The sequence below is a fragment of the Physcomitrium patens genome, chromosome 13 (assembly GCF_059467195.1).
Source record: "Physcomitrium patens ecotype Gransden chromosome 13, ASM5946719v1, whole genome shotgun sequence".
NCBI lineage: Eukaryota > Viridiplantae > Streptophyta > Bryopsida > Funariales > Funariaceae > Physcomitrium > Physcomitrium patens.
This window is the reverse complement of record NC_143422.1, coordinates 11,321,780-11,348,733: the sequence shown is the minus strand read 5'-3', so window position 1 is coordinate 11,348,733 and position 26,954 is coordinate 11,321,780. Positions and strand designations below refer to the sequence as shown.

Genomic DNA, 26,954 nt, shown 5'->3' with positions numbered 1-26,954 from the left:
TCAAAATTCCTAGAACAACTAAGATTTCTTGATGAAAGGGCTACTTGACAAGCTCCATGTTTGTTACGGGGCAATAAAGCGGCAACCAACAACTTGATTAAAAGCTTTCTATTCCTTGAAGGTTGACTAATAGGTAGGATTGTAATCTATGCAGTGACAATCGTCTTCTTTGTTACTAGCATTGGCAATCCATCGACAATAAAACTACCACAACTCGGTATCTAGATATCATATTGTCTGGACTAGGCACAAAAACGTTATATAATTAAAGACATCACTGTGTACCATTTAGGTCTTAGAAAGTGTAAGTATTTTTGGTAGTATTGCATCCTACAATCTTGACACTTGATGGAAAGCAATTTAATCATGCAAGAGAAAAAAAACAACTCTTTGGCAAGCACAGAAAAAGTAGATCAGACAATAGTAACAATGAGTGAAGAATTTTTTACTATACAAGTGATCTGAATGTGCTAAAGAAATGCCTTGGTGTATTCTAAAGGTTGAGGTAATCGTTATTGCCATGAACTTAAATCCACCACTAAGTTTTGTAGATTCTAATCACATTAACAAAAGCAAGCGTTAGCAAAGCAAAAATCATTACAACGGAGATCAGATTCAAGGCTGACAATCGAGCTTGATAATGAGCTCATCATCAATTGATTTTGGTCTTAAATTCCACTGTTAATGTCTCCCTAATTCATGTTGCTTCCAAAACTCTTCAAGTTCATGATTCCTTAGTTGCCATCAAGGTGCTGAAGCTCAATTAATATTAGTCAATAACGACCTCTTTGAGCCTATCGGTGATTTCACAATTCTTGAAGTTGTCCGAGCTGTTGATGACCTCAACGTATTGGTGAATATTCAGTAGTTCTTTCAGTTTGCAGTGAATAACAGGGAGCAAAGAATTGTAGTTGGAAAAATCTCCACTAAATTTAATTTGACTAGTTTATAAGGATTTTAAACTACAAAAAGATTGCATGTTGTATCCAAGATTGTAAAATAGCACCAAAGAAGTTGGTAATCTACATTTCAAGTGCACCACAAGGTTTATCTTGGCAGCAAAAAAATTAAAAAATTAAAACAATTAAAAATTATAATCAACTTATAAAGTAACAAATATATATATATATATATATATATATGTCTTTATGAAGATGAGAGAATTTAGCTATATTTTATTGGAGTCAAATTATACAATGTAGAAAGTTTTCAATACTTTAGTTATTAAAAAATACTATTATTTTTGAATATTTCTTATGCAATAAGGTCTTGTTTTCTTGTTTATTTTCTTTTTTTATTAATATTTATTTAATTCATTTTTCATGAAGATCGTGTTTTTATTTATTTATTTATTTATTATAGTTTTAATTTTATTTTCTAAATCTAAAATACAATATGGAAATTGGATTATCATTTTATCAAATAGATTTCTTCTTATTCTTTTTAAAATTATCATTTTCTACAAACTATTTATTTTTCTACTCCTTATATATATAACATTAAAAAAATATATATTAAAATTTTAAATGAAATAAAATTTATAACATACAAATAAATATAAATATATATATATATATATATATAGATAGATAGATAGATAGATAATTAGATTATTACTTAGAAATGAATTTCTAATTTCAAACAATTTCATAATAGCTTCTAACAAAATAATTTATCATTTTCTATGTTTAATTTTATTTATTAAAAATTATTATTAATTATTATTAATTTTATGATTAAAAATGATTGGAGATATAAACCTCCATATTCAAGGTAGTCAAAGATGAGTGGTTCCCCAATTTATTTGGCAATGATGTCAAGCTTGAGCACCAACTAATATCTAAGGTAGTCAAAGATGAGAGGTTGCCCAATTCATTTGGCAATGATGTCAAGCTTGAGCACCTCCTCATATTTAAGGTAGTCAAAGATGTGAGGTTGCCCAATTCATTTGGCAATGATGTCAACCTTGAGTACCCCCTCATATTTAAGGTAGTCAAAGATGTGAGGTTGTCCAATTCATTAGGCAATGATGTCAAGCTTGAGCACCAACTAATATCTAAGGTAGTCAAAGATGAGAGGTTGCCCAATTCATTTGGCAATGATGTCAAGCTTGAGCACCTCCTCATATTTAAGGTAGTCAAAGATGTGAGGTTGCCTAATTCATTTGGCAATGATGTCAACCTTGAGCACCAACAAATATTTAAGGTAGTCAAAGATGTGAAGTTGCCTAATTCATTTGGTAATGATGTCAAGCTTAAGCACCAACTAATATTTAAGGTAGTCAAAGATGTGAGGTTGCCCAATTCATTTGGCAATGATGTCAACCTTGAGCACCAACTAATATCTAAGGTAGTCAAAGATGAGAGGTTGCCCAATTCATTTGGCAATGATGTCAAAGATGAGAGGTTGCCCAATTCATTTGGCAATGATGTCAAGCTTGAGCACCCCCTCATATTTAAGGTAGTCAAAGATGTGAGGTTGCCTAATTCATTTGGCAATGATGTCAACCTTGAGCACCTCTCCAAATTTAAGGTAGTCAAAGATGAGTGGTTCCCCAATTCATTTGGTAATGATGTCAAGCTTAAGCACCAACTAATATTTAAGGTAGTCAAAGATGTGAGGTTGCCCAATTCATTTGGCAATGATGACAAACTTGAGCACCTCTCCATATTCAAGGTAGTCAAAGATGTGAGGTTGCCCAATTCCTTTGGCAATGATGTCAAGCTTGAGCATCCCCCCATATTTAAGGTAGTCAAAGATATGAGGTTGCCTAATTCATTTGGCAATGATGTCAAGCTTGAGCACTCCTCCATATTTAAGGTAGTCAAAGATGTGAAGTGGCCCAATTCATTTAGCAATGATGTCAAGCTTGAGCACCCCTTCATATTTAAGGTAGTCAAAGATGTGAGGTGGCCCAATTCATTTGGCAATGATGTCAACCTTGAGCATTCCTCCATATTTAAGGTAGTCAAAGATGTGAGGTTGCCCAATTCATTTGGCAATGATGTCAACCTTGAGCACCTCTCCATATTTAAGGTAGTCAAAGATGTGAGGTTGCCTAATTCATTTGGCAATGATGTCAACCTTGAGCACCTCTCCAAATTTAAGGTAGTCAAAGAGGTGAGGTTTCCCAATTCATTTGGCAATGATGTCAAGCTTGAGCACTCCATCATATTTAAGATAGTCAAAGATGTCAGGTGGCCCAATTCATTTGGCAATGATATCAACCTTGAGCACTCCTCCATATTCAAGGTAGTCAAAGATGAGTGGTTCCCCAATTCATTTGGTAATGATGTCAAGCTTAAGCACCAACTAATATTTAAGGTAGTCAAAGATGTGAGGTTGCCCAATTCATTTGGCAATGATGACAAACTTGAGCACCTCTCCATATTCAAGGTAGTCAAAGATGTGAGGTTGCCCAATTCCTTTGGCAATGATGTCAAGCTTGAGCATCCCCCCATATTTAAGGTAGTCAAAGATATGAGGTTGCCTAATTCATTTGGCAATGATGTCAAGCTTGAGCACTCCTCCATATTTAAGGTAGTCAAAGATGTGAAGTGGCCCAATTCATTTGGCAATGATGTCAAGCTTGAGCACCCCTTCATATTTAAGGTAGTCAAAGATGTGAGGTGGCCCAATTCATTTGGCAATGATGTCAACCTTGAGCATTCCTCCATGTTTAAGGTAGTCAAAGATGTGAGGTTGCCCAATTCATTTGGCAATGATGTCAACCTTGAGCACCTCTCCATATTTAAGGTAGTCAAAGATGTGAGGTTGCCTAATTCATTTGGCAATGATGTCAACCTTGAGCACCTCTCCAAATTTAAGGTAGTCAAAGAGGTGAGGTTTCCCAATTCATTTGGCAATGATGTCAAGCTTGAGCACCCCTTCATATTTAAGGTAGTCAAAGACGTGAAGTTGCCCAATTCATTTGGCAATGATGTCAAGCTTGAGCACCCCCTCATATTTAAGGTAATCAAAGTTGTGAAGTTTTCCAATTCATTTGGCAATGATGTCAAGCTTGAACACTCCTCTATATTTAAGATAGTCAAAGATGTGAGGTTGCCTAATTCATTTGGCAATGATGTCAACTTAAAGTACTTTTGCATATCAAAGATATTTAAAGATGTGAGGTTGTCCAATTCATTTGGCAATGATGTCAAACTTGAGACCTCTGCCATATTTGAAGTAGTCAAAGATGTGAGGTTGCCCAATTCATCTGGAAATGATGTCAAGCTTGAGCACCTCTCCAAATTCAAGGTAGTCAAAGATATGAAGTTCCCTAATTCATTTGGTAACGATGTCAAGCTTGAGCATCCCCTCATATTTAACATAGTCAAAGATGTGAGGTTGCCCAATTCATGTGGTAAAAATATTGAACTTGAGCACTCTTCCAGATTTAAAGTAGTCAAAGATGTGAGGTTGCCCAATTTATTTGGCAATGATGTCAAGCTTGAGCACCAACTAATATCTAAGGTAGTCAAAGATGAGAGGTTGCCCAATTCATTTGGCAATGATGTCAAGCTTGAGCACCTCCTCATATTTAAGGTAGTCAAAGATGTGAGGTTGCCCAATTCATTTGGCAATGATGTCAACCTTGAGCACCCCCTCATATTTAAGGTAGTCAAAGATGTGAGGTTGCCTAATTCATTTGGCAATGATGTCAAGCTTGAGCACTCCTCCATATTTAAGGTAGTCAAAGATGTGAGGTTGCCCAATTCATTTGGCAATGATGTCAACCTTGAGCACCCCCTCATATTTAAGGTAGTCAAAGATGTGAGGTTGTCCAATTCATTAGGCAATGATGTCAAGCTTGAGCACCAACTAATATCTAAGGTAGTCAAAGATGAGAGGTTGCCCAATTCATTTGGCAATGATGTCAAGCTTGAGCACCTCCTCATATTTAAGGTAGTCAAAGATGTGAGGTTGCCCAATTCATTTGGCAATGATGTCAAGCTTGAGCACTCCTCCATATTTAAGGTAGTCAAAGATGTGAGGTTGCCTAATTCATTTGGCAATGATGTCAAGCTTGAGCACTCCTCCATATTTAAGGTAGTCAAAGATGTGAGGTTGCCCAATTCATTTGGCAATGATGTCAAGCTTGAGCACTCCTCCATATTTAAGGTAGTCAAAGATGTGAGGTTGCCTAATTCATTTGGCAATGATGTCAAGCTTGAGCACTCCTCCATATGTAAGGTAGTCAAAGATGTGAGGTTATCCAATTCATTTGGCAATGATGTCAACCTTGAGCACCAACTAATATCTAAGGTAGTCAAAGATGTGAGGTTGTCCAATTCATTAGGCAATGATGTCAAGCTTGAGCACCAACTAATATCTAAGGTAGTCAAAGATGAGAGGTTGCCCAATTCATTTGGCAATGATGTCAAGCTTGAGCACCTCCTCATATTTAAGGTAGTCAAAGATGTGAGGTTGCCCAATTCATTTGGCAATGATGTCAAGCTTGAGCACTCCTCCATATTTAAGGTAGTCAAAGATGTGAGGTTGCCTAATTCATTTGGCAATGATGTCAAGCTTGAGCACTCCTCCATATTTAAGGTAGTCAAAGATGTGAGGTTGCCTAATTCATTTGGCAATGATGTCAAGCTTGAGCACTCCTCCATATTTAAGGTAGTCAAAGATGTGAGGTTGCCTAATTCATTTGGCAATGATGTCAAGCTTGAGCACTCCCCCATATTTAAGGTAGTCAAAGATGTGAGGTTGCCCAATTCATTTGGCAATGATGTCAAGCTTGAGCACTCCTCCATATTTAAGGTAGTCAAAGATGTGAGGTTGCCTAATTCATTTGGCAATGATGTCAAGCTTGAGCACTCCTCCATATGTAAGGTAGTCAAAGATGTGAGGTTATCCAATTCATTTGGCAATGATGTCAACCTTGAGCACCAACTAATATCTAAGGTAGTCAAAGATGAGAGGTTGCCCAATTCATTTGGCAATGATGTCAAGCTTGAGCACCCCCTCATATTTAAGGTAGTCAAAGATGTGAGGTTGCCTAATTCATTTGGCAATGATGTCAACCTTGAGCACCTCTCCAAATTTAAGGTAGTCAAAGATGAGTGGTTCCCCAATTCATTTGGTAATGATGTCAAGCTTAAGCACCAACTAATATTTAAGGTAGTCAAAGATGTGAGGTTGCCCAATTCATTTGGCAATGATGTCAGGCTTGAGCACCCCTTCATATTTAAGGAAGTCAAAGATGTGAGGTTGCCCAATTCATTTGGCAATGATGTCAAGCTTTGGCAATTTTCAATATTAAGATCTTTTAAAGAAATAAGACTTCCTATTGATGTTGGTAATAATTTTAACCTTTCACAATATTGTAAGTTAAGTATCTTTAAAGAAGTCATATACTCCAATTCATTTGGTAGCATAGTTAAGTTTGAGCATTCTCCTAAGTCAAGTTCTAATAATGTGGTAATTTTATAAAATAAATTTGGAAGTGTTTCTATAAAAGAACAATTTCTCAATTGCAACACATTTAAACTCCCAAATTTTTTCCAAACATCTTTGTCATGTAGCATTTGCAATGCTTTATGTGCTTCTTCTTTTTTAAATTTATATTCCAATGGTATGTTAAGTAGAAAACATCTCAAATTAAGAGAATTCTTTACCAACACAAAAAATATGGTTAATATCTTTATCACAATTTTAGGTGCAAAGACACCAATATTACAACTTAAAAATTGAAGTGATGAAAAAGAAGCACTTCTTATTTTGCCAATATTATTGTTAATTATGTTGTTGTAAAATAATCCCTCCAACTGTAAATCAACATAATTAAGTACACAAAATATTAGAATTTTCATATTAATCATACACTTAATATACATACAAATCTAATTACAATAGAAGATTATTTTTTTTACACAATAATTTTACATCAACATACATCTAAAGAAACAAAATAAAAATTACATAATATAAAAACTGAAAATTCTATTCTTTAAATGTTGATTCATTTATATTATTATCAATTTTCTACATGTAATTTATATAATAATTTAGTAAAATTACCTTGTTTGATAATCCATAAAATGGATCTATATTCAAGTTCCACATTCTTGTATATTTATACTCCATTTCTTCTTCAACAATATTCCTACCCATGTCTCGTAGTTGATCATGTACTCTTATAATTCCATCTTTGTCTAATTTTATCAATGATTGATAAATCAATGCATTTAAAGTAAATTCTATTTCATGTTCTAATATGTTTTTTTGATTATTGATCCATATTCGCAAAGCTCTTCCTTTTGACATGCCTTGTGGACAAACATCATTACAAAAGAAACAACATATGTCCAAAAACATTTTCTTTTCTTCTACTTTCAAATTGTCAAAGCTTACTCTTAATATCTTCCAAATCTTGTAGTTACTATTGTTTTCATCTCCATCCAACTTTCTTCCCCTTTTCAACTTTTGTAAAGCTCGCTCCCAACATCTCAACCTTTTCTTCTCTCTTAAAAATGCTCCCATAACTTTTAGACTCAATGGTAGGCCATTACAAGCTCTTACAATTCTTTTGCCAACCTCAATGAGTTCAATAGGTAGACTTTCTTGGCCACATGAATGAGTAATAAACATCTTCATACTTGTTTCTTCATCAAGTTCTTCAATATTTATTTTATGAATCTCTTTGCCACAATCCTTCATTACATTTGAATCTCGAGTTGTTGCAATCAATGTGCTACCAATGCTAGCAAATATGTCATCCATAGGCACAACATCTTCAATTTGACTTTGATTCTTTATATTGTCAAACACCAAAATTATTTTGTTCTTAGTTAAAAATGATTTTAATATTTTATGAGCTTCTTTTACATCTTTTGGTTTTTCTTTGACTTGAAATTGTTCTAAGATATTGCAAGAAGTTGTATAGCAATCACCTCCACTTTCAATGCACTCAACAAAGCATGAGGCATTATACATGTTTTTTACATTAATCAATGTAGTCTTTGCTATTGTGGTCTTGCCTATTCCACCCATTCCGACAAGATACAATACCTTCACTTTATTTGCACATAGTTTTCTAATTTGGGATAAATATTGTGCTCTACCAAATATTTCCTCTCCAGATGATTCAACCTACAATTAACAAATTTAACCACAAATTAACAAAAAAAATAAGAATGATACATATATTACATTTTAATTTAGTCTTACTAACTTGAGTTCATACAAAGGCATGTAAACACCATTAATTTAAAGAAGAGTGAGAAAAAAACTATAAATAATAATTAATACATTTAATCAAAGACATATTTACTTTGGTTTCTAGTATAAGTCTTACCAATGGCAATCCATTATGTATTAGCTGAAATCTTTTGCTTTGATGACAATTCTTATTTGATTCTCCAAAATATGGTGCATTTGCCACTTCAATTCCAACTAAAAACTTTTTCTTTATTAAGTCCAATCTTTTACAAATATTTGCAAACTTTGGCCGATGCAAAGGATTCAACATCCAACACTCTTGGATAAGCTCAATCAACTCATTACAATTTGAAGGTAACTTTGGTCTTTCACCTTTTTCAATTCTTTCTAATATTGCTTCCATCTTATAAACACCATCAAATGGGTCTCTTTTTGAAAGAATCTTAGAGCATACTATTGCAAATGAATAAACATCTGCTTCAAAAGGACACATTGTTGTTGTTTCAAACTTGCTTTTCAATACCTCAGGGGCCATATATGCAACAGTACCATAAGGTACTTCATTCTTTGTGGTTTCTGGATTACTTCCAACTTCAATCTTAGATATTCCAAAATCTATCACTTTCACAATAGCATGTTGAATAACCTTATTCATAACTTTTATCTCTATGACATTAACCAAAATGTTTTGAGGTTTTAAATCACGATGTGCAATGTGCATGTCATGCAAGTAACACATCCCTTTTGCAATTTGATATATAATATCAATAAGAAAAACATAAGATGTTTGCTTTGTATTTTCCAACATGTCATTTAAATTTGTTTGCATCAATTCCATGCCAATATACAAATAGTCTTTTTTAACTACTAACTCAAAAGATTCACCACTTTCATTTGCATGACCTTTCATTGCAAAATAATATGTTATCAAGTTGGGGTGGCATAAATTGGCTAAAATGGTCACTTCTCTTTTAAAAAACTTGTTAAATGCAACATCCATCTTTTTGATTGCACATAAAACTCCCAACCACTTTGATTCATAAACCGCTCCAAAACTTCCTTCACTTATTCTATTTATGAATTGAAGACTCTCTATGTTAGATGATAGATTTAAATCATCCAATTCCTCATCATCTATATAAAGTAAATCTTCTAATCTCTTTAATAGATGCTTTGCTAGTCCACAATATTCAAAATCATCTATTCCATTTGCATGAATCAACCTCTCATGTACAACTTTAACATCACCTTCTACTTCTTCATATGTTGCAACATTAAAAGTAGCAAATGAGATGTCTTCAAGTTTTTTAGAATAATTCTTTAAAAGTATATCACTTGCTATATCACAACAACATTTCAAATCCAAAAGTAATTCTCTAAAAGTCTCTTTGTTATTTAATTGAAGGATAGCTTCTTTACACCAATTTGGTTTCCCACAATTTTCAACTAAAAAATAAGATTTAGTTAGTATAAAAAACAACTCACTCATTAAAAGCCTAAACTCCAATCCACCATTGGTGCAAGTCATTAGGTGGTCAAAAACCTTAGTAACATGTCCAATTTTCTTACACAAATGTGCACATTGGTTTTTATTCAATAAGTTATTTTTGTTTAATAAAACCTCAAATGCTCCAATATAAACTTCAGATCCTTCCCAAGTATCTCCAAAAATACCTTGCATACTTGATATTTTGTCATGTTTTTCTATGGTGCTTGAAAATCTTGACATGAAAAAACCATATAAAAAGCTCCAAATCATGATTATATGATGCTTGAATAATTCCAAAAGATATTCCATGATGAATTAATGAAAATCAGATCCAATTTCACCTTCTCACCACCTGTTGAAAATTATATGTTAGATTTGTTTGGTATTTCAAAAGTACTTATCAAACACTCTTTCAACCATATTATCCCACAAACCATACAATTTTCTATCCTAAAAATTGAATTTATATTTCTAAAGCTAAACCATCAATCTTAAATAATCCTAATCACTCTTTCAACCATATTATCCCACAAACCATACAATTTTCTATCCTACAAATTGAATTTATATTTCTAAAGCTAAACCATCAATCTTAAATAATCCTAATGGCTTGTCCTCACAATATTCAAAATGTTGATATATATGTTCACTTGCTTAATTGAATGTATTTAAGCCCAAATGGTTCTTGTAAAGTAAGACCACTAATCTTGCACAAAATTAAGAAAATTAAATGTAATACGAGTTGGCGTACCCATTCCAAATGCAAATGATGCGTTTCTTACTAGTTGCTTACTAGTTGCTTGTTGTCATTTAACCCAACTTATAAAGGGTACTTGAAGAGAATGCACAAGGGATTGAGGTAATTAGAAAACCATTCAAACACTATTTTTCAACCCAATGAATTATGAGGCCTGTAAGGCTTGAAATTTCAGGATGTAAATGGTTTAACCGTCACCTAAGTTGATTTTCTCCTATTATTCCAAACAAACTACATAGTTGTTTCGATCAATATGGGGAGGAAGGTGCACCAATTGAATTGGATATCAAGCACGATAAGCAATTCTTGTTGAACTGAGCTCCTACCTCATAAAGGATTAAGATTCAATATCACCAGCTCAGAATATAGATCGTTATGAAGCCTGTATCTTGTATCTGGGCAGGCTTCGAGTCGCTTGCTGTTGCGGATTCTTCAAAATTAATCTGTTGCTAAGGCGGAGGATTGATAACAGTCATGGGCATCACCACGTTGTCCGATAAACGTGCCTGCATCCTGACATAGTGCATACCAGTGCAAACAGCAATGGACGGTACACGGTTCGCATGGACAGTTCTGCAGCAATGGCACATTATACAAATCAGCCACTAGCCGTGTTTATGTCATACTCAGTTCTTTGACAACGGGATATACTACCTGGAAATTGTGCATATACTACCCATCCCCCAAAGCATTAGGATGGTAAAATACGTGTCATGGATTCATCATAAACAATCGATTTACACACAGAACTAAAAACAAGATTGTATGAAAATAATTGACCTGGAGGTGGTATCTCCTTTGTAACTCTTGCCGAAATAAGCCTGCGTATATGCCACACATCCACCACGCAAAGAACAAGGCTTCTGCTATGAGAAAGGCAGCCTGGGGATCTATTCCATGACTGCACAGTCATCCAGAACGTAAATTAACACAACTTTTGGCCGCTATGTAGAGCACAAAGAAGGGCGGAAATTCATATTACATTCCAAACAGTCTGAAAACCATGCATGTGATTGGATATCGAATTCTGAAAAATATTCTCCGTTTCAAACATACAGCTATAGGCATGTACTTGACAAACATACAGTTAACCACAGCAACGAAAGTGACACGGTACAGATCGATAGACCCTCGTTCCCGATAAAAAAAAAAAGGAACATTCGCAAAAAATTAAAAAAAATTGCATGCAGACCCTCCTAACTAGAAACGAATTGCTGATGAGATAACAGATCAGCCTACGGTAACTTAAGTTTGAACTGGACCTAAGAATATGAATTTGCAAAGTTGGACCTAAGAATTGGGAACAATCAAAATTGAGAAGCATGCGGCACACCAACCCGGGGCTGCAAAGAGATCCCCAGAACGCCATGAAATCAGGCAAGTGGAGGAGTGTAAAGGAGTTAACAGACGATGGATATGAGATGGAATGAGAAAGCAGATTTGGATGGGAATTGTGAGATCCGGATTGCCGCACTGGAGGAGGGAGCACTGTGCAGAAACAAAGATCGAAAGAGCAAGAGAAGAAAGGTGAGAAGAGCAAACATACATACCTGGGAGGGAGGGAGGCAGGCAGGCAGAGAAACGGAAGGCGAGGGAAGGGGCGGGTTCCAGTGCAAGTGGCGTGGTGGTGGAGATGGCAGTGATGCGTTAGATTGCAGGCATGGGGAAGGAAGGGCGTGGCGAGAGTCACGAGAGGAATGAAGACGAAGGAAGATGAGGAGGGCGGGGGAAAGGCAAAGGAGCGGAGGAGGACGAAGGCAGAGCAGAGTAGGGTTAGGGTTGCGGAGGAGAGGGGCATCTCGGAAGCCGTCAACGCCACAAGACCCTGTGAGGCTCAGCCGGTGATTCCACCCCCATTCACACCTGTGAGAAGCATTCGGCACACCAATCCAATATGCATGTCTTTCTATAATCATATTAATATTCTTCATCATTCTAGTATCTTTATTGCATTATGAGCATAAAACAAAACACTATGTGCTTTCTACAAATCTTGAAGATTTAGAAATTTCCACATTGTTCATGAAGTTATTACATATAATAGTATATACATATCTAATATAAGGCTCCAATGCATATAGTATTCTTTCATTGTCTAAAAGGATCAAACACCACATTATTTGTCTAACTTGGTTTTGAATTTTTGAATCGAAATCTTAAAAATTTATGGATTTTGAATAGTCTAATTGTTTTTATAAAAGAATGTTGATGAAAACAGTCCTTTCTAGCGTTTTTTTAAGTTAGTATTATGAAAACAAATGAAAATAGAAGTACAAATGTTTAGATTTTTACTTTTAATATTTAAATATAATTTTTTAATATTTTGTGATATATATATATATATATATATATATATTATTTATTTTTTCTCTCTTTAAGTTTATATAAATACTTTTAATTGTCTAAAAAAAGTATTTATATAAACTATAATTTAAATAGAAAATATTTCCTATTCAAAAATTTCAAATCTATATAATTTTTTATTTTTGAGTTTAAGTTAAATAAATAAATAGCATATTTTTTTATATATTTTTATACTTTTTTGTAAGATAATCTTAAACTACATTACAAATAATAATTATTAGCTCTTTAAAAACCTTCTTGAGTACATAAATTTAAAAATTTATGTTTTTCCTAAAAAAAATTGTTTAAAGGTCTTTGCTATAAAAGAATATAATATGTATCAATCTTATCTTTATTTGTATCAACTTGTGTGTTAAATATTTGTAGGTCATTTGATTTGCAAGAAAATTATATTATAATATTATATTTTTATTATAAATTTTTAAATTAAAAAATATCATAGTATCAAAAAAAATAAAAAAAACAAAACAAAACAAAAACAACAACGACAACAATGACAATAATAACAATTATAATAATAGTCTTAAAGTAATATTTAAGGTATGTAGAATATTGGCAAAACAAACTATGAGAATAAATAGTTACATTATTTTTTTTTAGAATGACAAAAAATACTTTTTTTGGAATTAATAACAAGAAATCACAAAATAAAATTGAATACAATCATGTAAAATAAAATAACTATGATGTGGTTTATATAAATCCTAGTCAAATAATATTTGTTCTCCTCTATCATAAGTATTTATTTTTATCTTTTATTTTTATTTTTTTAATTAATTATTCTTTTTCTCACCTAATTAAAATCTAAAATAAAATGCTTAATCTTTAGATTTCTTTTAATCTTTATTTTAAATTTAATTTAATGTTATATTTTTTTGTTAATTTTCTATAAGTAAAGTTTAATTATTTGGTACTAAATTTGTTGTTAGAAGGCTATGGATTTGCTTTATTTTGTCTTATAATATTTAGATTTTTTTAAGTATAAGCTTGTTAAAGCAAGTTTTTTTTTATAAGCTTAAAATTATTGCATTTGGAATTGGAATAAATTTCTTACAATAGTTCAAGTGAAGAATAGTCCATTCTTTCAATAATTTAAATCATCCAATTTCTTTTAAAAAAATCTAAATACTCAATTAAAAAATTCATATAAAATTTAATAGTCTTTAAGTTTTTCAAGTTGGATTTGTAATAAATTAAGAATAATCAAATTTGAAGCAATATAGAGATAAAAATAGGTATTGGAATATAAAAGGTCTCTAAATTAGCATATGATTTAATGCAAGAATATATATATATATATATATATATATATATATAATTTTTTTTCCATAATTATATTACCGCCTTATATGCATTCTACATTTTAGTTTTAGAACTAATAAAATAAAGACCTTATATATATATATATATATATCTTTAGGGAGTTGTTTCTTGCTGCATCCTAATGTTGTTAATGCCACACTTCTCTTTGCCATCTCATAATAGATTTAGTCTATTCCTTGTCCTTATCAATATCTCCAATTCTTTTATTCCTAATCCTTGCCCTTATTTTTTGTCCTAATTTCTTGGCTTGAAACTCCCACCCTCTCTTTATTCTCTGTTTTTTTTTTTTTTTTTTTTTTTATCTCTTATCTCTTGTTCTTTGTTTCTAGTTCTATGTTCCCTATTCTTTATTTTCACCTTAGAATAGACATTGTGAATGGAAACAGGGAGGTATTGAAAGAGAGTGGAGAGGGAATGGAGGTAGTTTGGAATGGTTTATTGTGTTGATATTATTTTTTTTGGTTTTTTTAATACTAAAAAATATAAATAATATGGTGCCACCTTTAAATATTTTGTGATTTTTTTATATAAGTTTCATTCCATTCTAAAAAATATTTGAATTTCTAACAATAAAACTAAGAAACAATCTTAGTGAATAATACATATATATATATATATATATATATATATATATGTGTGTGTGTGTGTGTGTGTGTTTCTGTAATTTTAGAGCAATATTTATATAAATTGTGAAATTTCTAATTGATACTAGATTCTACTAAAAATATATAATGTGAATTTTTAAAGAAATTTTCTATTATAATTTAAAAAATAAATTTAATCATTACTTTCCATTTAAAGCTTAATCCATGTACAAAAGCTTTTACATAATTGAATACATTATTAAAGACATAGTGATCTTTTGATAATATCAATACTACTTTAAGTGAAAGTAAATTAGAAATAAAAAACCTTCGTGGTTTTTTTGCATACTAAAATAAAAAAGAATTTATTTATTACAAGATGAGAAATAAGATAAAGTAATAGAAATTTAAATCTAAATTTTTTTATTATCTAAAGTTGATGCAATCGAAGTTGGTAAATGAATACACATATATAAATTAATAAATCTTATTTACTACTAATAATCTTTAAATTTTGTAATATTTTATTATTATCTGCACTAAATAGCTTAAAATAAAGAAGATAATTGAAACCAATAAAAAATAAGTTGATATTATTTTATATTTTTAAAAATATATAATATTAATTTAATAAATATTTCAACATGTTGTATAGGAGATGATTAAAATAAAGAAAAAATGAAGGCATTTAATGATTATAGAGTATTATTCTTGTTAAAAAATAAAAATAAATAAATAATTTTATAAAAAATAATTTTGATAAAAAAATAAGTAAATAAATCTTTTAAAAAAAATTGTTTTTTTCTTCCAACTTCATGTGAATATTAATATAGGTAAACACCATTCTAAAGTAATAAACAAAAGTATCTTTGAATTTTTATAGCTTGTGATATAAATTATTTCTATTCCATTTCTACTATTAAAAATATCTATGTAATAGGATATCAATAAGATATTCGTATTATTGACATATAGAAATAGGTAATTGGAGCCATATTTTGAAAGTTTCTAAAATCGGAGTTAGATTGGTGATCTTTGTAGGATCCACCATAGAACATTCTAGAAAGAGCTTACGGTGATTATCTTGGTAGGACCTATCATTAAGAATATTCTAGGAAGTTCTAAGATACTTACACAAAGTATAAATAGGATTGATGAAGGCTATTTGGGTATTGGTCAAGTATGGCTTTGGTCCCATCCTCTTAGTAAAGTTTGGTTTTGCATTTTTTTGTTCAATTTTATTTAAACTTTTTTTGCTTTGTTTTTGCTTTCAAAATGTGCAAAAAATAAACAAGTAGCTTTATCTTCTTTATCACAATGACAAATAAAATGGTGATTAATTCCTTGTAAAGTTTTCATAAGACATATAATAGGTGATTGTTCAACTATTGCAATGCAATGTAATTTTTGTTGCTCATTGTAAATAGTTTGAATAATGACTTTGCTATTAGTATCACTCTTACATAAGGCAACAATAACATTTTTTGGTGGGATCCTTGTAGCTAGCAATCATAAAGTTAGTATTTTTTTGACTAGTTGCAAATGGCGAGTAAATAGATGGCCTAATAGAGAAGAAGTAGCTCTATGGTTATGAAAAGTATTTTGAAGAATCAAATGTCATTGAGTACTATTACGCAAATGACAAAGATGCAATGGAAATGAACATCCTATCAAACAACTTGTACTATTTTGTTTATAAGTATGACAATTGTGATGACAATAAATATCTCCTTTGTCACACTTATAATCAATGCAATCTTCGTTAGAGTATTATTTGTATATGCCATAGCCTTGATTGTGTATAAATGCATCAATACTACATTTCATTTCTTCTATGCTCTCAAAATATCCTTCTTGTGGTGCATACATATATCCCTCACTTTCCATTGCAAAATACAATAAAATTATAAAATATATAATTTCCTCTCTTCTATCCATTACACACAATCTACAAAAGAGTATATACTAGAATCACATGTAAAAGTAAATTAAGTACATACATACTTATATGGCAAGTAGGAGAAGACCAATAGAGAGATGTTATTACTAGCCATTGGGAACTGTTAAGAACCATTGGAAATTATATCCAAAATGATGATTTTGTTTATCCAAATGTAGATTATTTTCTTAATGATTAAGAAGATTTGTACTACCTATGTGCAAAATTGTGATAATGGATGGGTTGCTTTAGTAAAAATTTGGGATGCTTTATCATTTCCTTACATATATATATATATTTATATATATATACATAGTATGAATTATAAAACCTCATATGGCTTCATGAGCACCCAATAGACTCGACAGCCCAAGGACTCGACAAATTCTGCCTCGAAACTGGCCTTCAGCTTTCAGAATCAGAAGGAGCACACAACGCCGCCCACCTCCAACGCTTCCATTGCTAGAAACGGAGCTCCGCGCGTTCTCGCGGACTAACGGTGTAACTAATACCTCCCTCAATCCTGCATGTCTTTCATTGTTTCCATGGCCACCGTAGTAATTGGATTGCTCACACTGCTACCTTGGCTTCATCTACCAGGCACCCACTTCGCCCTTTCTTCCTTTGCTTCTCACCAACCCACTATTTGCTTTTCCCTTGCGACGATGGATTGCATAGCGAAAGGACACTTTGGAATTGCTGAAGTCTGTGCGGTTCTGGATGTGCGTGGGAATCTTCGGTCAACATGAATATGGAACTGAATATCTGTGAAGAGAGTGAGTAAGAAAAAATTGGATCGGAAGCTTGGATAGAGTTTTTTTTTTTTTTTTTTTTTTTTTTTTTTTCTTGTGGATTGTAGAGGAAGGTCGCCATGGCAGGTGTGTTGCGGCAACGATTAGGAGCATTCGAAAGAGGGTTTGATCCATCGTCCTTGCGGTGTCCCGTGTACCCGCCTTTCGGCATGGGCAAGCGGTTCATGGGTGGACATGGAGTTGATGATGCTGGTAATAGTTTTGGTTGCTTTCTTCCTCAAACTCCAATTTCTTGTTCCGGTAACTGTGGTTTAAAAAGAAAGGGTGTTATGAACTCGTTTGTCAGAGCTACCTTCGTAGCTGTACGTTTTAGGATTTTTCCAAGGGAAAAGTTCTAGCAGTCAAGAGTTTCTTTCAACAGAACTTAGTTGTTCTTTCCACGTTTCATGTAACCTGAAGATTTTTGGATTCGTGACGTTGCGGCTATCACCTAGCGCAGGCTTCAGCTTTGAGTGCTGATTGATGTGATATTATGGACAGAGGAGACATTCCAATGGAGGAACATCACAATTGCAGCTGTAATGGGATGTATGGGGACGGTTTTCAATACATTCTCTGGTGAAGAGCACCACCATCCTGAAGATAGACCGGTACAGGCAACAACATTTATTTTGCCTGACGATTTTACATCATCATTCAGATTATTATGACATCTTAATGATTGTACATTGTAATCATATCCTTCTTTAATTCACGTTCTATTTGGTACAGGCATACTCCTACTTGCGCATTCGCAACAAAGCATTTCCCTGGGGTACGTCTTTCATTCTGCTGACCCAGCTTATGTGGTTGATGGAAGCGTCTGTAAAATGCAAGAACGGTTTGAATGCAATGGGTTTCTACGCAAAGTCATAACACATGACGGCAAGATCCGTGCAGGGCCCAACGGATTATTCGAGTCGGATGATTGAGGATTAAGTCTACAAGCCTCCCCAACAAACTGCACCCAAATATCCAACCAACATGCTCCATGTAGCTGTATTCGCTGATGAGATTCACCAAGTTCATCAACCAATATTCACTAACATTCACTGCTCGTCTTCCTATGGGAAATATAGTTGTCAACTGAGCGGGATTTCCAGGCATGCAGTATGCTTGCCATTAGTGCACGGAAACAGCAATGGTCCATTAAACTCAAGTATCTCAAATGATGAGAATTAATAAGAGGAATGATTCACTCGCATCTATGTCTTCGAATTCAGAGAAGATATAGACACCTGGAGTGGCGATGGATGTCATAATCCAGGAGTGTAACGAACCATCCTAGTTGTAGCTGCTTAGCATCTCACAAATGCAGTAACTAACAAAATACATTCAGAACTACGATAATGGAAGAAAAAGAAATATGAATTTTCTTTTGCGTCTAATTTTATTTGTATTTGTTTTACTCTTACAAACCTTTTAAGAAAATTTATTGGACTCTAAATAATTTCTTCCTTGACAAATATTACTTTTCAAGTCAAGACACTTAGTTCAAGTAGATTATGGCTCAAATACTATGCAAAATAATTACGTGCCAAAACTAATTGGACTATATGGCCATCAAGAAAATTTTGCATAAGATTTCAAATGTGAGATTAATGATCTAATTTGCACTGGCAAAAAATAACTAATCTGCAATACGGAATACACTAGCATTCACTGTCCTCGTCTATTTATTATTCATCAAGAGCGTAATGGTCAATATTCACAATTGAACATACAATACCAACACATTCAATCCACACCCATGAGTAAAGAAACAAAAATTAGGTGCACGTTAATTGGAAACATGACTATATCTTGATCCTTTCAGAACTTGAAGCAATTAAAGAATAAAGTTTTACTGAAACTCAATTCCGTAATCAATTTGTGGAAGCAGCGATTCTAAATTCGAGTTCCAAAGACACGAGCACGTTGAAATAGTCATGAAAAATATATGCATGTCATCGTTGTATTAACATTTAAAGCAGTTATTCACATTCCAATGTCAATTTAAAGTTTGAACACAATTCATAACAAATCTTTCGAACTGTCAAAAGCCCGTTGGGCGTTCGGAGGTTAATGCGTAGCAGTTTACCTCAATTTGGTTTCTCTACTCACGCCAGAAATTTCTTCAAATCATACACTAAACAGAACCATCAAGTGATATGGAACAATTAAATAATTGTACTTGGGTGGGTGGCTCTTATTGAGGGGAGGCGATCAACCTCAAGATCTTGCCAGAGTACTTGAAAGAATTCTCTGTCTCCTTTAGGCAATTGTTCTTCTCATCTCGTGTCCACTCCTGGAACAACACAAACAAAATAAAAAAGAATTACAAAAAATGAAAAAAACAGAAAAAAAGATGGACACAACAACGTTATTTCTGTGAGCACATGGTCCAACCACTAGGCCACTTTGCCACGAGCTCTACGTAATAAATAATGCATCAGCTTAAAATTGTGAAAATTGTGTACTCCTTGCGGTCATAGCTTCCACCGAAATAATGCATTGGGGTTGTCTAACCTCTGCAACTTTGTTCAAGTTTTCCTTCACTGCACCCAAGAGCTGAGAGAGCTCCCCATCCCATTTGTAAAATTCCAACTCCCTACCATCCAAGATCATCTCTGCAACCTGCACACACAAGTTGCTCAATTTTCAGTATTTTCTGAAACGAATCCCGATGGTCGATTTCAGGTCAAGCAATGGTTAGCTGAGCTACGACAATGGTCAAACGAAGGAACTTGAAAAGTTGAGTTCGATTTAGTGAATTGTTCCTAAATCTCGTCACACACCATGTTGAATTGATGATCTAGCAACTTGTTTCTAGCAAGAGAGCAAGATCTATCAATCAAAGGATCAATGACTCTACACATCTTCTGAAGAAATCGTTCAGTTTCATTAACATTAACGATAGGACGTCCTGAGCGAATGACCAAGATTCGCTGCAATACCAATGCACGCACACACACACCTTCTTTCCGATAAATTTACCGCCAGCTGAATGAGCAAAGTAAACATTGTAGAAGTGGCAGATGAAGGCAGGAACATCGGTCTCAGACAGTTCAGTCAGATACTTAGCATATGTGGTTCCATCGACCCCAGCTTTTGGAATTGCATGACCTTGGCTTGCAAACCACTCTAGGTCCTTAGCCAACCTCTCTGATCGCTCAAGCCCAGTATTCCTAAACAGCTCATCTGCAGGCATGCAATAATTCTTTTGAGTCAAATATTCACACGTAAGGTATTTATGCAGTCAAAATACTAGTATCTGCAGCCAAAAAATTATTTTGTGATAATGGTGTGGAGAATGTGCTCACACGAAGGATGAGCGGCCTTCTGCACAATTGTCTCCATGGTGTCGTAAACCTCCTTGCTGTCCACTAGAAATTTCAAGTATCCTTCTATTGTGGGCTGCCACTGGCCTATCGGCTGCACATCAGCCTCCTTCTCCCCCTCCTTTGATTGATCCTTCGTGTGCAACTTCATGGCCACAAAGCGCATTTCCTCCACAAATCCCTTCTTCTCGCCCGGATACCGAGCCTTCGCTTTTTCAGCGGCAGCAGAGCTGGCTCTTATCGAGAAAGAGCTCGTGGATGTGTTAGGAGCCTCAACTCCAAACCCTAAAACCCTCCCAAAATAATTCGAGCTTCGATGATCTGCTTTTTGGGATATCCTAGTCCGAAAATGAGCTGAAGCAGAAGCTTTGCTCGGCCCAGTCTGAACCGAGCTCTTCTCTCGTGCAGTTGCAGCTGCAGCAGCAACAGGCGTTGCAGCACTCTTCAAACTCAGCCCGAGCTCGCCCACCGCCATGGCCATCATTCAAATAACAACACCTATTTGAGACACCGCCAAACGCCCACAAAATCAATCAATAAATAAAAATAACAATAAAAAACTGCCAAATCCTTGAAAACCACGAGTCTCCTCTCGCTCTCGCTCTCACCCTCTGCGGCTCTCGAGACAATTCATCAATTAAAGCGATGGTTATTGCCGGCCCCTACGATCGAATCAAGACAAGCCGAACTAAGCACAATACAGACATGAAAAACAAACAAACAAACAAACAAACAAAACTTCAATAACAAAAAGAAGAGGGAGAGAGAGAGAGAGAGAGAGAGAGAGAGAGATTCTAGAAAGACACTACGTAAAACCAAACCACTGCACACCGCAAAGCACCTGGATTCACACTCACACTCCCACGGAATCGGTTCTGCCACCAAACTACCATGAAACACACCACTCACCAATTCAAGTCGCCCAGAATCTTTACTCCAAAACCTACAGCAGGACACGACAAGCGCGCCTCCGAAACGAAACCTGCAACCAGCACGAAGCTCTCGTCGCGCCACGAACACCAACTACACCACAATTGCTACCCCCACAAACAGCAACACAGCAAGCCCACCCAGCAAAACGAAATCCGCTTCCACACACAATACAATTAGCTGGTTAGGGCTCCGTGGAACACCGATATGAGAAATCAAGCCAAGGCTGCAATGCGGTAAGGGTGGCGTGATTCCCTCTCTCTTTGTGTGTCTGTGAGTATGCATGTGTGAGGGTGTGTATATTTTACAATATTTTCGCTTAAGGCAGGCATGGGGATGGAGGTGGGGAGGTAGGGTGTTGGCACACTGGCCATCCTGCGTCTAGATTTAGATCACGAGAGGTGTTGGATAAGCTTACGTAGACATGCACGCTTCCTTCCATCTTCCGGCACACGCTGGAGGATGGTGGGTGCCTTCCTTTCTTCCTTCTCTCATCCAGCCCCCCAATCCCCACAACAGAGCAGGATCAGAGCCAGTTTAGCCCATTTGCAGGGGGGTGGGGAGGATACAATTCCAAGGTTCCATTTTTTACTCATCTTCCTTCCACCGCGCCGCGCACTACCTTACTTCTAAGCCATGCTTTCTGTTTTTTTTTCCATTGCCGTGTCGGAGCCACCACTGCGAATCCAGAGCGTCAGATTTGCGTCATGGCTCTCATTGGTTTCTTCATTACGACAATCGGCGTTGCGATTTCGTCGATTCTTCAAGCGGGTCGCTAAAGTGGCGTGACACTGCGACTACAACCACCCGCCCACAATCCCTCCCGGATTTCGCCGTTCTTCTCACTGTTTTTGCAAAACGAAAAAACACCCACTTCCACAATGCTTGTTGTGATTGATACCCATATTTCAAATTTTCTTTTTCTTTTTTAATTAATTTTGGTGTTTTTGCTTGCGCTTTGAATGGTGGAGTCAAAGTCGTGAGAGTGCTTTATCAGCTTGCCATGTCAAACAAAGAAGTACATGATAGAGCCCACTGTTTTGGCGATGGCTTTTGCGCTGCCAGATTCCCAACTCCTTATCGCATGACTCCGCAACTGTTTCCGAATCTCTCTCTCTTTCTTAAAAGACTCACTCTCCGCTTTCGATCATCCCACTGATTGTCCGTTTCTTTTCTCTACTTGTGGGTAAAATTTCCACTCTTTTACACAACACAAGCATAAAAATATTAATAAGAATAATAACAAACTTACAACAAGCTCGTGAAATTCATGAAGATGGGAGCCTCTTCCCAGTAGCCGCAACTCCCAGCATGCAGAGTGCAGACCGACGTCCTTGAAAAGGAGGAAAACTGACAAACATGGTTCACTATGTTCGTGAGAGTTGTGTAACACACCCCACAAACAAAGCGTCACCGTTGGAGAAAGATAGAGATGTATAGATGTATGCAAGGATTTAAAAAATTACAAAATTCTGCCTTTTTATTTTATTTTTAATGTTGACATTTGGAATGAGTTCTTTTTGAAGATGATTGCATATTACAACATCTAATTATCCAACTTAATGACTACATATTTTTTTAAATGGGTATTTGTTAGAAGACTTGGTTCAAGTTTGGACATGCATAATTACAACCAAGAAGATATGAACATGAAGTTTGAGAACATAATTTACAAAGATCTAAATACTAGAACATTTGTTAATTTGGTACCATTGTAGAAACATATTTATCAATCATGTTAGTTTAGAAACATAGTTTATAGTTTATACATCTTATGCTTAATTTTTATAAATATTTTTTTATTTTTTAAATAATGAATACTAAAAATATTAACCTTTATTTTTTAAACTATAAATATATATATATATATATATATATATATATATAGATCAAATTGTATTGTACTTATGTTCTTGATCAACAATTTATTTAGAATTTAGAAAATACAAAAACTAATGACTTCATACAAAAAATAGGTATTAGCATGCAACATAGTGTGGTAGTAATTCAATTATTTGCTATTTGAGTTTGTATTAATAGTAATATAGAAAATAATACCTACTTAGTGATAACCATTAGATTATCCATTTCTAACTTGTTAGTTTATATAAGATGTGCTATTAGATGGATATTCAAGAATAAATATTATCACAAGTGAATTATATTAAAAAATTGGATTATAGTAGGATTGAACCAACACCTTATACAATAAAAATAGTTGATCAACAAAAAATAACCTTAATAGGAATTATCAAAGATTTACAATTATAAGTAGTAAAATTAACTTATAATATTTCAATAACAGTTCTAGATATGGAAAAAAGAAAAAAGAAAAATAAAAAAATCAAAGCTATTCCATGTTATTAGATCGACCATAGCTTAAATAAGCAAGTTCTAAACAAGATTGGATTAACAATACTTTAAAAAATAGAAAAAAGAAAATAATCTCATAAAAATATCCATATCTTCTACCATAAAAATATCTTATACATTTGGAATGCTATAATTAATGGAGGATTGATTAATGAAGAAGAACAAATTATTTATTAAGCCATATATTTGTTATATCTTGTAATTGATATTGAATTATCTAGATTAAAAGAGATATTTAGTTGTGATTATAACTTGATAGAAATGATATTTCAAATAATACCAAAATTAATGGAAAAATAAGAAAAATTCATAAATCAAACAATTAATAAGAAAATTGATAAAATATCCTAATCATTTCTATAAATCAAGAATAGAAGCAAGAGAATTAAATACAACTTTGGCAAAAATAGCAATTAAGGAAAAATATATCACTGGTTGGACCATCACTGAAAAAGACTAAGTAAATGAAAGAAATTTGGAAACTAAAGCTCAACCAAACACAATGAAGCTCAACCAAGAATAAAAAAGAAAATGATCACGGATATGAAAAAAATTAATAAAATTTTTAAAAGAATATGAAGATACTTTTGGATGGAATTATGAAGACTTAAAAGATGTGCTTGCTCATATTTGTGACCAAAGAATTGAACCTGAAGTTAATGCTTGACCAATTAAACAAGCTAGAATCCAACTTATGCTACTAAAATAAAAGAAGAAATTAATAAATTACTTAAGATAAGATTTATTTATCCCATAAAACAAATAAAATGGTTATCTTCAATACTTATGGTTTCTAAAAAGAATGAAAGATCTCGAATTTATACTAAATGTAGAAAACTTAATGGACTTACAAAAACAAATCCTTTTCTATTACCTTTTATTAATATAATACTTCAAATAATATCTAGACACAAATTTTATTCTATATTAGATGGATTTAGTGGTTATAATCAAATTCCAATGGCTATTAAAGATTAGCATAAAATTTATTTTATTATATAATAGAGACCATTTGCATATTAAGTAATGTCTTGTAGATTAAAAAATATGCTTGCTATATTTGAAAGAGAAATTATGCATATCTTTGCAAAAATTTTGAATTATTTTATGCAAGTTTTTTTTGATGATTTTAGCATATATAGACCTCAAGTTAAACATTTAGAGAATTTACAAAAATATCTTAAGAAATGTTGAAAATATGGAATTAATCTTAATAAAAAAAAATATACCTTTGTAGTTACTTCAAGTATATTATTGGATTATATTGTTTGTAAAGAAGGATTACTTTTGGATCCAACAAAGATACAAGCTATAGTTACTTTACTACCACCAAAGAATCTTAAAAGAATGGAAGAATTTATAGATTCTACTAGTTATCACCAAAGATTTGTATATAATTTTGCAAATATATCACAACCTCTCATAAATTTAACAAAATCTAGTATCAAATTTTTATGGGCTATTGAATGTCAAAAAACTTTTGAGGTTTTAAAAAAAAATTAATAGCAATTCCAATTTTAATCACATTACATTAGAATAAAACCTTTCATGTAAATTATGATGCTTCAAATGAAGTAATTGATAGTATTTTAACCTAAAATATTACTAATAAACTAGATTCACTAATTTTACTATGCAATTCAATTATTAAATCAAGTTGAAAGAAAATATAATATCACACACAGAGAATTATTGAAAATTATTTATTTAGTTCAAATTTTTTGATACTATTTATTGGCAAATCATCGTATATTTTATGTTGATAATCAAGTATTATTTTATTTAATTAGTAGATCAATAATTTTAGGCCATATAACAAGATAGATGTTATTATTACAAAAACATGATTTTGAAATTGTTTATAAACTAAGACATCAATATGTGATAGTAGATCATTTGTCCAAAATAACCATCAAAGAAGCACCTATGAGTATAGTAGATATTTTTCAAATATAAGTTTATTTATGGTCTAAGTTAATCCAAAACAAATATAACAATTATAAAATTAATACATTAATATAAAAAGACTTGAAGATCAAGCTATACACCAATTTTAAACTAAAGTTAGTAATTAAAGAAGAAGAAATTATTATTGGAATATCTATATCAACTTTTGAGTTGGTGGCCAATTGACATCAATGTGGTGTTTTGGATATTTTCTTATAATTTATAAATTAGATTAGATTGAATTTTTTTTGAACATCTATAAGACTTATAGTGGCATTTGTATGCAAAATTTTGCACTAAGTGGATAGTCATATTAGGAGTTATAGCTTGCTAAAGCTCCCTAATTAGAATTAGAGCTTAAAAAGAAATATCAAAATTACCTATTTATAAAAGTAATTAGGCAATTAGAATTTATATATGGTAGAGGTTACTAAGAAGAGTATTTTTGAGCACTTTATATTGGCTTTAAGGACTTTTGAATTAAAAATTGAATTAAATTCTTCTTATATAAGTAAAATCTTTTAATTTTTTTAAGTACTTGTAAAATACAACTTCACCTTCAATAGCCAAGTTCTTAGTGCATTTCCAAACAATATAATACATAATATGACATAAGTTATTTTTTAGAAATCTGACCCCAAGGCACAAAACCATGCCCATATAGTGATTTTGGAGTTCTTTTGTAGATTAAAGAGTGGATTTTGAGAGTAAACTAGAGGAATGATTTTTAGACATTGGTTTTATGTCATTTGAATAGATATTGAGATTTTAAGGGATTTTTAAAGTTAGTGATATTTTTCGTGGAATGAAAGTTTGAGAAATAAAAATATGTTTATAAATTTGAAGGTTTCTTGAATTTTGTGTTATAAGTGAAATTTGGACAATGTGTTGGTGTATTAGTTGTAAATATGTATATATATATATATAAATTTTGAGGTCAATTAAATGATTAGATTGAAGTGTAT

General features: G+C 33.0%; 3 protein-coding genes across 8 annotated transcripts; 1 reads left to right on the top strand and 2 right to left on the bottom strand.

Annotated features, from left to right (window-relative positions):
• Window positions 1–1,590: 1,590 nt before the first annotated feature.
• LOC112290406 (uncharacterized) lies at window positions 1,591–12,367 on the bottom strand. 6 transcript variants are annotated; one of them, XM_090255354.1, is made up of 5 exons: window positions 10,413–10,859; window positions 8,309–10,013; window positions 7,033–8,103; window positions 4,966–6,779; window positions 1,591–4,893 (listed from the first exon to the last, which is right to left on the bottom strand). In XM_090255354.1, exons 2-5 carry the CDS (start codon window positions 9,968–9,970, stop codon window positions 1,737–1,739), a joined length of 7,704 nt encoding a protein of 2,567 aa, XP_090111480.1. In that variant the 5' UTR covers window positions 9,971–10,013; window positions 10,413–10,859; the 3' UTR covers window positions 1,591–1,736. The 6 variants fall into 6 exon arrangements, with proteins under 6 accessions (XP_090111480.1, XP_073394101.2, XP_073394104.2 ...); XM_073538000.2 differs by having other exon boundaries at window positions 1,591–6,779; XM_073538003.2 differs by lacking the exons at window positions 1,591–4,893; window positions 4,966–6,779; window positions 7,033–8,103 and adding exons at window positions 11,199–11,319; window positions 11,969–12,367 and having other exon boundaries at window positions 9,120–10,013; window positions 10,745–10,991.
• A 4,800-nt stretch (window positions 12,368–17,167) lies between these two features.
• LOC112290719 (cytochrome c oxidase subunit 6a, mitochondrial) lies at window positions 17,168–18,807 on the top strand. Its single transcript, XM_024537340.3, has 4 exons — window positions 17,168–17,632; window positions 17,921–18,030; window positions 18,152–18,194; window positions 18,320–18,807. Exons 1-4 carry the CDS (start codon window positions 17,500–17,502, stop codon window positions 18,349–18,351), a joined length of 318 nt encoding a protein of 105 aa, XP_024393108.1. The 5' UTR covers window positions 17,168–17,499; the 3' UTR covers window positions 18,352–18,807.
• Window positions 18,808–19,342: 535 nt separating this feature from the next.
• Window positions 19,343–21,952, bottom strand: LOC112290718 (heme oxygenase 1, chloroplastic). The gene is made up of 5 exons (XM_024537338.3): window positions 21,649–21,952; window positions 20,722–21,237; window positions 20,376–20,599; window positions 19,928–20,035; window positions 19,343–19,706 (listed from the first exon to the last, which is right to left on the bottom strand). The coding sequence occupies exons 2-5, from the start codon at window positions 21,221–21,223 to the stop codon at window positions 19,608–19,610; spliced, it is 933 nt and encodes a 310-aa protein (XP_024393106.1). The 5' UTR covers window positions 21,224–21,237; window positions 21,649–21,952; the 3' UTR covers window positions 19,343–19,607.
• Window positions 21,953–26,954: the final 5,002 nt, after the last annotated feature.

Excerpts from the sequence above, each read along its gene's own strand:
- LOC112290406 (XM_073538000.2), bottom strand. The coding sequence starts at position 9,970 with ATGGAATATCTTTTGGAATTATTCAAGCATCATATAATCATGATTTGG. Across the intron at positions 8,104-8,308 it reads TACATAATGGATTGCCATTG|GTTGAATCATCTGGAGAGGA; the intron begins GTAAGACTTATA and ends TGTTAATTGTAG. Across the intron at positions 6,780-7,032 it reads TTTATGGATTATCAAACAAG|TTGGAGGGATTATTTTACAA; the intron begins GTAATTTTACTA and ends GTTGATTTACAG.
- LOC112290719 (XM_024537340.3), top strand. The coding sequence starts at position 17,500 with ATGGCAGGTGTGTTGCGGCAACGATTAGGAGCATTCGAAAGAGGGTTT. Across the intron at positions 18,031-18,151 it reads ACCATCCTGAAGATAGACCG|GCATACTCCTACTTGCGCAT; the intron begins GTACAGGCAACA and ends TATTTGGTACAG. Across the intron at positions 18,195-18,319 it reads CAACAAAGCATTTCCCTGGG|GGCCCAACGGATTATTCGAG; the intron begins GTACGTCTTTCA and ends AGATCCGTGCAG.
- LOC112290718 (XM_024537338.3), bottom strand. The coding sequence starts at position 21,223 with ATGATGGCCATGGCGGTGGGCGAGCTCGGGCTGAGTTTGAAGAGTGCT. Across the intron at positions 20,600-20,721 it reads GAAGGCCGCTCATCCTTCGT|ATGAGCTGTTTAGGAATACT; the intron begins GTGAGCACATTC and ends GCATGCCTGCAG. Across the intron at positions 20,036-20,375 it reads GTAAATTTATCGGAAAGAAG|GTTGCAGAGATGATCTTGGA; the intron begins GTGTGTGTGTGC and ends TTGTGTGTGCAG.